The following is an 11,637-nucleotide window of genomic DNA, read 5'->3' on the forward strand; positions in this document are numbered from 1 at the left end:
TAAGCCAACTGTTTGGCTACGCGGATTGCCATGTTCCGAACGAATATTTGCGACTTTTTGGCTACAAAGACAGGGTTGTTCTTGTAATTCTGTGAATAGCCCTGTACCTTTCGGAACTAAGAGTTATACAAAATTTTAATATGGAAATAAGTCTAATTAAATTTTTATATTGGGTTAAATATATTTTAATATAATATAATATTATTTTTAACAATAAAATATTATTTTTATAATTTAAAATATTAAAAATTTAATATTTTAATTAATATAAAAAATTTTTAAATATATAAATATAATAAATTATTTTTAAAATTATAAACATGAAATTTTATTATATAAAAATATTGATATTATTAAAAATAATATTTTATTATTATAAATGGAATTTAAAGTATAAATTTTAATTTCATCGATTTTTTTTAATTTTATATTTAAATTACAAAAAATTAATTTTAAAAAATATAAATATTATATGAGAATATAATAATTTATTTAATTTTGTATGCACAGTATCTTATTGCAAGATGGTGGCAAATTCGTTAGAAAAAAAAAAATTTAAGCAAATCATTACTAGAGCCTTAAAAACTCAAAGCATCATTAACGTGATTTATCATCAAATTCTCGTAAAATGAAAAGTTTATGAATGGAAATGATTTGGTAATGATTTGGTATCAAACCTAAAACTTCGATTATTGTAAAGGAGATTGTTCAATATTAAAATATATTAAATTTAAATATTAATAATTTAAATTACATTAATTATTTAAATATTTTATAACTTTGAATAAGGTGATATATACTATAAAATAATAATAAAATAATGACTAATTTTAATAATCAAATATTTTAATTGCTAAATAGCAATACTTGATTTTCAAAAAAATCTTAGCAACCATACATTGATTAATGTTTGACCATTAAATAGTGATGAAATGATAAATACGAATTAAATATTATACTAATCACAATACAATATTATCCATATCAAAATATTATTTTTATTTAATAAAATTTCATATTTTATCTTATTCAGAATTTTTTATTCTATCTTTTATAAGATTATATATTATATCCAAATTCTACTTTATACACTGATATTCTGAAATTCAGAAAATAGATTTTTTTAGTGTGTGTAAGTTTATCCTTAGAAGAAGGTGTGCCTCTTTCTTTATGCCATTTCTCCTTTGTCCGATAGCGACATGTAACGGTATCTCTGCTACCTTTTCTGTCACACTGATCCGTACGTATGGATACCATAGAGACCCTCTCCATGTCAGGCGGCCATTTAATTTCCATCGGCGCGCAAGTGGACAGGGCTGCGAAGTGACTGGACTTGCTGTGTTTCTCTTGTCAGATCACATAGCCGAATTTCTGCTTTTCGGGCTTGGACTTTTTGGCGACTCAACCTATTGCTTGTACTGGAATCCGGGCGAAAGCAGTTAGACAGGCCTGCCGAAGGGCGCTCCGGGCTTGAAGCCTATTTCGAGGTATGTTCTGTCCCTATGGGCCTCGCCCCAACCCGGAAGGTGAGAAACCGGTTATCCCACACTATATAAAAAAAAAGTATACGGCCTCCATAACCAGATATACTATTCTCTCTAAAAGCCAATTTTATAATTTACTCATAAATTAAATATCGGAGAGATAGATAAGCCAACCCACCCGATATTATTTTTTATTTTATAGGTTTATATCAAATAAATATGGTGCAAACAATATCATTTATATTTTCATATTATTTAATTGATTTAAGTTTTTAACAATCTATATAATTCAATCTCTTCGATTTTAACTATTTATATTATCTAAATCTTTATAAAGTTAACTAACATTGTTTTGATATATAAGGACTAAAAATTCAATTAACAATATAATGATATTTTCATTTAATTTAAAAATATGAATTAAATAATTAAATTTTAATAAAATTTAAGAATTTAACAATGATTTACCATAAAGGTTTTGATGAATTTTTTTTTTTATTTGAGCAGTGAATAACACGATTCTGATTACCAGTTAGTTTGATCAACTATATTAAATTATTAAATGGAGTGATTTATAATTTTTTGTAAGTACATATTATTGTGCTGTTCAAATTTTCAATAACCATATTGAAGAATTTATTTAATGGAATAAGTAAAAAAGAATTGAGAAATTCATTAATGTGAGTTTAAAAATTAAAAAAAAAAAAAGAAACATATAAATAAAAAGAAATATTTTCTCATCAATTTAATCATTTTCATTGTGGTAAAGCATTGTATTTTAGTTTTTGATTATTTAATCTAAATTATTATATTTTAAAAATGAAGCATTCGTTTGTTTCACATAAAATATTATTTTTTATTTTTTACATTCAACACTTTTAAAAAATTTAATAATGAAAAATATTTTCTTAATTAAATCTAAAATATAATCATTTTATTTATTAAAAAATCTTACTAGTATTATTATATATAAATTTATTAATTTTTATTTTTAAAATTATAATAAAAATAAAAATAAATGAGGTAGCCGAAACATAATTATATTGTAATTAGCCAACCCGTAAGAAAGAGAAAATGGGGTGGATGGTGCCTACGTTAATCATTCCGATATTTAAGTAAGTCAGTAAGCTGAAAAAAAAAGAATATAATAAATGGTTTAGAATTCAAAATTAATTGTATCTGTATTGGATCTCTTTGTCTTTATGATTTATAATTCTTATATTATAAGAAAATTAAATTAATTATAATATTTATTAAAAATTCAGCTGGCTGATTGATAAAAAATATTATTGGCTAATTAATCAGAAATTTCACCGAAAATTTTGTAATTACAGACATAATGAAAATTTACTAGATGATATCCGTTGACAATAATTTTATGTGCAAATTCGATATTTTTTTAATAGAAATAATTTTGATAAGGAATCGAGTATTACTGTATTTGGATTTTCCATTACTAGGATAGAACTACATGTCCTCTAATTTTATGATCTTATTTTGAAGTGATAGCTCGTAACTTATTTTATAACAATTATTATTTTTTAAATAAATGGAGCTTAAATGTTTATTATTATATATAAAAACAGGAAATGATTTATAGCTTTTTGCGCAGGGAGGTGAGATGGTTAAGAGGAAGGGCATTGACGGATCAAAGGGGACCAAGGGACGGTCCTGAAAATTTTTAATTATTTAGCATTTAAGTAATTTTTTTTAATTTTAAATAAATAAAAAAATTATTATTAAGTTTTTAAATTTTTAAAAAACTTTAATAGTTTACTTTTATTTAGAAATTATATTAATCTATATTGAATATTTATATTTATATTTTTTTTTATGAAAATTTATTTTTTTTTTTTGTGAAGGTGGGCAGGCCACCATTATTTTTTATTTATTTGAAACGAATGTAGGGCGTACCCATACAGTCAGAAAGTACAATGCATTTCAACAACTGAGGCAGAGATTTAAAGGAAAAAAAACAAATAGATCTCCTGGATAATCTGCTCAAAAGAGCCAAATAATGAGCCGCCTTGTTGCCCTCTCTGAAATTATGATGGATCGAAAAAGAATTAATAAGTAGTCTAATATCTTCAATCGTCTTGTTCGTTGTTGAGGATGAGCAGTTCAGAGCTGATATTAAGGCCATTGAGTCTGTTTCCACTTGCAAATTAAATAATTGTTGGCTATGACACCACTCCAAACTAACTTTCAAAGCACACATCTCTGCAGCAAGAGCGTTAGTTGCCTCTAAAGGAAATGAGATAGCTGCAACAAAGGAACTAAATTCATCTCTTATAATTGCACCTCCTGACAAGAAAGAAGGAGTGAAGGAAGCATCGATATTAAGTTTCAAAAAACCAGTTGCTGGTTTTTTCCAATAAACCAGCATGGGCTTCAAATTCTGCAAACCGAATCCATCAGGAAGAATATCTGACAATTGTGGAAATGGTCGAGCAAATTTCTTCGTTGAATTAGCTATTCCCCAATTAAGTATAAAAGTGGCAATCTGATGCTTAATTGCTAGAAAGAAAATAGCAGTATCTCCCCAGGTTATGTCGCAGTAAGCTTGCCAAATATAGAACAAAATTACCACTGGTACCAATCTACAAATTCGGCCTGCAAAAGAATTTTGTGAAAAAGATAGCCACCAAGTCATGAGCCCTAGCTCAAGGTACCTTTAGTCGATATATCAGGCAGCACATAAGAACCAAACACTTTCCAAATCTGCTGAACAGGGTTACAGAGATAAAAAACATGGTTGACCGAAGCTTCTGCCGATTGACAAAAGGGGCAAGCTGATGCGGTCTGTATACCAAGTTTTTGCAGTTGAGATGGCAAAGGAATGACATTTCTCAATATTTTCCAAACTAGGATTGAGAACTTCAGTGGTATACTATTGTCCCAAATCATTCGATGAGATAAAGAAGCTCCTCGACGCTGTCGAACTTCGCTATATGCTGCAGCTAACGTGAAATTACCCATATGACTATTTTTCCATCTCATCGTTCCATTTTCAATTTCAATTAACTCAGCACCAATTGAACTTGCATGGCAGATGCGCTTCCAAGAACAAGAATCCGGTGATTTATATATCATCTCTCCTTGCCGATGATACTTACTGTGCATATAAGCAGACCAAAGAGAATCTTTCGAAAGGTACAACCACCACATTTTCAGAGAATAAGCTTCTTGTAGAGAGAGTAGGGAGCGTAATCCAAGACCCCCCTCCTCCTTAGGCAGACAGAATTCCGAGTACCTTACCCAATGATGCTTTGGTTGCGCCGATGTTGAGTTTCAGAAAAAATCTGCAAATTTGCCCTCCAGAGAGTTCATAATAGATTTCGGCAAGAGCATAGATCCCATGGTGTGTATAGGGATAGAGTTTAAAACATGCTTGATCAAAATTAATCGACCCCCAGGAGAAAGAAATTTTTTTGTCCACCCCATTAATTTAGCATCAACTTTCTGAAGCAGCTCCTTGCAATAAATTGCCCGATTTATCCCTTGGTAAATAGGAGCCCCAAGGTAGATAAAAGGTAACGATTTTCTCTTGATACCCAACAATTGTTCAAATTTTGAAATAGTGGCTGGAGTCGCCTTTTTGGTACAATAAAAGGAACACTTTTCAAAATTAATTAATTGGCCCGAAGCTGTCTGATAATCAAGCAAAAAGTTCCTGAAATTACGAATGCTTTTGTCATCTCCATTTATAAAGATAAGAAGATCATCAGCAAAAGATAGCTGAGACACAATTGGACAATTCCTGCCAAGCTTATAAGGCAATATTTTCCCTTGATGAATAAGTTGTTTAAGACCTCTAGTAAAGCATTCTGAGGCTAGGATAAAGAGAAGAGGAGAAAGCGGGTCACCTTGTTTCACTCCGCGCAATGGTTGAAAGAATCCATAATTGATGCCATTAACCATTACCGATAACCGAGTAGCTGCCAAATTAGACATGATTAATTCCACTACCTGATTAGAGAAACCGAATTTAAGTAGCACAACTTTGATATACTCCCAAGAGACTCGATCAAATGCCTTTGCCATATCTAATTTAATCGCCAAATTGTGACCTCTTGTCGTCCTATCAATCTCATGAACCATCTCATTAGCTAAAAGAATATGAGAATGAATGGACCTTCCCTTCATAAATCCAGCTTGTTCAAGCGAAATAAGCTCACCTAAGAAAGAAGATAACCTATTAGCTAGAATTCTGGTACAAACCTTACTAATAAAGGTAGCAAGACAAATTGGCCTAAATTTACTGAACGAATCCGGATTATCCACCTTAGGGATAAGAACAATACGAGCACTGCTAAGAGCCTTCGGAATAGGAACACCAAATAAAACTCTTTAATTGCACTACAAACATCCCATCCTACTATATCCCAACATGCTCGAAAGAAAGCACCATCAAACCCGTCCGGATCTGGAGAGCTGTTTGGATCTAGCTGCCAAACTGCCGACTTAATTTCAGAATCTGTAGGAACCTGCTCCAACATAGAATTTTGCTTAACGGAAACAATTGTTGGAAGAAAGTCAGTCATTCTATCAATATTCCTTGAAGGCTCACAATCAAAAAGAGCCGAGTAAAAGTTCACTGCCTCTTGACCAATTTCCGCTTGCTCAGAGATCCAGATCCCATGAGAATTTTTAATTTCAGCAATCCTGTGCATCCTCCGAGTGACTTTTACATAGTTATGAAAAAATTTTGTACTAGCATCCCCTTCGCTGAGCCACTTAATACGCGATTTTTGCCTCCAAAATGTCTCCTCGAAATTCAATTTTTAAATTAAATCAGCTTGTCTTTTATTCCAAGTAGTCCTATTTATCGATGAAGGATCCTTATGAAAAGCATTTTCAGCCTCCTCCGCATATTTTTCTGCCTTGGAGATGTTATCAAAAATGTTACCAAACACCTCCGAGTTCCAAGTACGAATGGCAAATTTTAATTTTTTTAATTTAATGAATAAAGCTCTCATGCCACCTCCATGAAAAGAAGAAGACCAGTTATCCTTAACTAGCGGAATAAAGGACTCATGTGACAACCACATAGGCTGAAATTTAAAAGTTTTTGGCGCATTGAATGATGTAGCCTTGCATTTTAATAATAACGGAGAATGGTCTGAAGTAGATTTCCCCAAATGTCTCAAAGCAATGTCATCAAAAAAGTCATAAAAAGAAACATTTGCAAGAAAACGATCAAGCCTCTTCCAGACACGCCCATTTCTGCGAACTCCAGTCCAAGTAAAAGAGCATCCAGTAAAGGGAATATCAATCAGTTCACAACTATCAGAGCAGGTACTAAAATCTTGCATGCCATTTAAATTAGGAGTACCATTCCCTTTATATTCAGATAAATTTTTTATCACATTAAAATCCCCGCCTACCAACCAAGGCCCAGAAATTTGCTCTGCCAAATCACAAAGATTTCTCCAAAGAGACAAGCGAGCCTCTCGAGTGTGGTAACCATAAACAGCTACCAGCGTAAGTGAGAGGGAAAGCGAAAGGTAGCGAACAGTGCAAGTAAGCATTTGTGACACATCATGAAAGCCAGACAGAGAAACAAAAGAAGCTCTCCACATAATCCATATCTTATTATCCAAAGAAGGAAAAAACATCAGAAAAACCCAACTTTGAAGCCCAAGAAATCTTAGTATTCTGATCAACCATAGGCTCTAAGATAATAAGAATAACAAGTTGATTATCAATACACAGCTTATGAAGACGAGAAAAGGAAGAATTTATACCTCGCAAATTCCAACTCAGAACATTCATTGAGAAAACTTTTTTGGAACAGTTGAAGTGCGAGTTGATCATCGAAGACCAGCAGATGATGGAAGCTTTTTCTGTTTAGACTTCTTCTTACGGACAATGGTGAAGCCCGCTTCTATGGGTCTCTCTGAATTTGTTGGAATAGTTAGCAAGTTAATCCTCTTAGTTAAATTATTGCTAATCTCCTGCCACTCTTCACAGCTATGGTTCTCAAACTTGATGGGCAAATTGTTATCCGAATGATACGCAGTCAACTCAACCTCCGAAGTGTAGTCGGCATGATCAGAAAGTGTCTTTATAGAATCAGCAATCATTTTCCCCGCTGCAATTAAAGAGTCAATCTCAGAGCTAGAAGGCAAAGGAGCTTCATTCGTCAAACTAGTCCGATAATTCATAGAGGTGTTCAAAGTATCAGAGATGACAATAGGATCATTATGAACAGAAGCCAATGAATTAATTCCCGCAACAAGTAATGGGGATGCAATCTGAGAACCAGCTTTATTGTCCACAATATTACCCTCGGTTGTATCTACTGCAGCATGTTTCAGTTCATTTTCTGCAGGATTAGACTCAACATTGATTTTTTCCTTTAGGAACCCAAATTTTTGCTGGTGGTTTAACCTGAGCCTCATCGACCTTTATGATGTCCTCTGGATGATTATGCACCGAAATACAAGATTGTGTTTTATGCCCCAACCTACAGCATGACAAACAATAATCCGGCAAGTTTTCATATAGAATGTGCTGGAAAAAACCCCATAACAATCATCAATCCAAATTCTAGGTTCTAAATCTTTAGACAAATCAAGTTCAACACATACTCGAGCCGCCGAAGGACGACATCTTGTTGATGTGGCAGCATCCACCTTTAAAGGATTCCCAATAAGATTAGCTATAGGAAACAAAGCTTCCTTCTTAAAGAAATGAATGGGAAGCCCCTCAAGAGTAATCCAAATAGGAATTATTGGGCAATCCATATTAGGGCGAAAGTTTGGGGTCCATTTAGAGACCCGCATCGAGAATCCCAAAAAATACCAAGTCTGTCGAAGCCAACAGCGATGATAATCATCTTCTCTAACAAAGTGAATAAGAATATGTTTAGAATCTAAGAGACCCAATTTAAAAGGTCCTGAAAAACCAACAGAATCGAAACACTTTTGCAAGGTTTTCATATTAGGACGACCAGAATCAAAATAACCAATCAAAGCATATTTAAAATCTTCCACCAAGAAATCAATCTCATCAAGAGAGAATGAAATTGAAGGAGCACCTTTAAACCGAGATGGTTTTTTAGAAGTTAGTGAAACGGATTTCATCGATTCAAAAGACCGATCAATAGGAGTGGAATTTTCATCTTTCAAAACCACAGCGTAAGATCGGATTTCCAGACCGGCCAAGGCCGGCGCCGGAGGAGGACGAGTTGCCGTGGCGAAGAAGAAAACGCAAAGAAAGTTTATGGCGAAGAAGATTTTTTATATTTTTAATTTATATAATTTTAAATATATATATTATTTAGTATGTATAAATTTAAATATTCATATTATTTAATTTTTTATTAAAAATTAAATAAATTTACTGATAATATTTTATTAATAAATTGATAAATAATTTAATTTTATAAAATATAAAAATATTTCTACTCGTATAATTTTAATATAAAGATAACTAATAAATTTCTAAAAACTCAAAAATTTATATAGTCATTTTTTTAAACAAAATCACAAAGGTAAATATTATTTTTATAATAATAAATTATTTCATTTTATTTCAATCTAAAAAAATTACTTTTAATTTTTCATATTTTAACTTTAAGTATATTAATATTTTTCTTTTTTTAAAAAATATTTATAAGCTAAATTATTCATATTCATTTTTTACAATCACTTTTTAATAATAATTATTTTTATTTATGCAATTAAAATTATATATTAAATTATTTAAATTTATAAAAAATAAATTTTGAATTTTTTTAAAAAAATCTATGAGTAATGATTAAATTATTTAATATTTTTATAAATTATTTAGATATAAAAATAATAAATAAAAAATGAGTTTAATAAGTTATGAGTTGGATTAAATTTTTTTAAAAATAAATTATTAATATAGATAAAATTAAATAGTATTTATGTGGATAATAAATTAAATTATTCAAATTAAAAATAAATAAATGAAAAAAATTCATTCAATTTATAAAATTTTATCTATGTAAAATTTTTTTTATTATTTTGACTCTCAACTTAAAAACTTTATTTTTAATATCTATATTAATAAAAAAAATAAAATTAATAATTTTACTGAAAAATTAAAATTAAACCCTGACTTAAATTTCATGCTATACCATCACCAATCCGCCATAGTTTGTCACAGAGTAAGGGATAATGAAAGGATATAAATATCTTGGATTATTTAGCTTTAGAATCCATTTATTTTATAAAAAAAATTTTAATTTTTTAATATCTAACCATTCAAAAAAATTATCAATGTAAAATATTTTTTAATAAAACGAAATTAAGGAAAATTATTATTTTTTAAATAAAATCATTTGTATTTTAAAAGTATTGATGCTACTATATTAATATTTGTTTATTTTTTAACACTACAATCAAATTGAAAAGAAATTAGTTTTTTTGGAAAATCTTTTTCATGTCAGATATTTTTCATAAAAAAACATTTTCTAGCTATAAGTGATTTTCTTTTCTGTAAACAAATAAAGCATTAAATAATTGAAAGGTAGTACAAAAAATATTTTTAAAGGAAAATTCAAGAAAAAAAATTATTAAAATCCAGAAAATAACTTCTTTATTAAAAAAATTCTTAAAAAATAGATTAATAGAAACTATTTTCTATTAATTATTTTTCTTACATAGTCCAAACCATTATTAACTTTTAACAAGCATATGAATGACTCAAGGGAACAAAATCAAAGAGCAAAATCATACAAAAAGAACTAATGAGCATATGACTAACCAGAATACATCAGAGAGACGTCAAATGATTGATTAACAAAATATTTTTTATTAATTATTAATTTTTTGAGCATTAAAAATATCATAAACAGCAAAAATAAAAATCAAAAAGATAAAAATTTAAAATTGAAGGATCTGAAAAAGGGTATCACTATTTGAAAATAGTACATACAAAGGGTAAATGGCTTTAAATTTGGTGAATACTATTGAACAAAATGGACATATATATTTGGAAAGCATTACAAAGCTAAACATAAAGAAGAGACTGATGAGATTGGTAATAGTTACCTTTGTGCCAATGAGAAGTCATTATCTGCACGTGCTAAACACATGCCCCACAAGCTTACACCTCTAGTATTTGTTTTTGGTATGAAATTTTATTTTGCCTATGGTAAAATTTCATTTGTTTCGTAGTTGAGAACATCCACCTGTTTGAGGCTTTTATTTAGCAAAAGCCTGCCTCAGGTATTATGTTTTCAAGGAACCAATGGGGACAAGCTGTTTAATGGGTAATTTACAACAACAGTACACAAATTTAGAGAATGTAACAGTACATCAAGCTGTTTGGCCTTTAAACCTTATTTCATGTCTTGTTATTTACTTCAAATTCTAATTATTAATGTCTACATCAAAGCAATTGCAAAGTATACTTTTTTAAATTTCATTATTAAAATATTGATTAAATTAAGATGAAAGTGTCAGAGAGATTTTTTGTATATAAAGAAAAAAGAGTCTAGAGATAAATGATACTTTCAGCAGCTAAACAAATAACCAAAAAAAAGAAAAGAAAAGAAAAGCATAGATAAGCTGTCATGATCAGACATACTGTTACCATTTCAATCATATTCCACAATAATTTCAGCACTTTTCAGTGTGATGCTTGTAATGAATCTCCCAGTTGTTAACGTCAAACAGACATTAGAACCTAAAACTTAAAAATCAAATTAAATAGATATTAATTCAATTTTCGGTGGTTTGATTCAGTTTTTAACTTGAAAAATTCTCAATTTCTCTATTTGTTTCAGTTAACCAAAAGGATTTTACAAGTCCAATTCCAAAAAACTGAACGATAAAGATTTTACAAGTCCAATTCAAAATGTTGTAGTTTTGGTAATTATATATATACACACTTGTGTAAACTGGGAGAAACGATTAAATTTTTCGATGTGAATTGATTCATGTTGATTTTGGGGAAAACCAATCAATTATAACCGAACTAAACCCATTTTTTCAGTTTAATTTGGCTCGATTACACACTCTTAGCCAAACCCATATGGACTAATGTCATACATAATCGAAGATTGCCTCCTGAATTTTGTCAACAGAGCATCAACATCATCCAGCTATTCATCATACAGTAAGGTAGATATTTGTGGGGTATATGCTAAGATAGCAGAGCCAGCAACTTGCAGACC

The 11,637-nt window shown here is 30.0% G+C and overlaps 1 protein-coding gene across 1 annotated transcript; it reads right to left on the reverse strand.

Moving 5' to 3' along the window:
• Positions 1 to 6,268: 6,268 nt before the first annotated feature.
• Positions 6,269 to 7,015, reverse strand: LOC122723474. Its single transcript, XM_043955626.1, has one exon. It carries the CDS (start codon positions 7,013 to 7,015, stop codon positions 6,269 to 6,271), a length of 747 nt encoding a protein of 248 aa, XP_043811561.1.
• Between the last annotated feature and the right edge of the window lie 4,622 nt (positions 7,016 to 11,637).

The sequence above is a fragment of the Manihot esculenta genome, chromosome 4, assembly GCF_001659605.2.
Source record: "Manihot esculenta cultivar AM560-2 chromosome 4, M.esculenta_v8, whole genome shotgun sequence".
In the NCBI taxonomy this organism is placed as follows: Eukaryota; Viridiplantae; Streptophyta; class Magnoliopsida; order Malpighiales; family Euphorbiaceae; genus Manihot; species Manihot esculenta.

What these genes read in the sequence shown, in the direction of transcription:
- LOC122723474 (XM_043955626.1), bottom strand. Translation starts at nt 7,015, where the DNA reads ATGCTTACTTGCACTGTTCGCTACCTTTCGCTTTCCCTCTCACTTACG.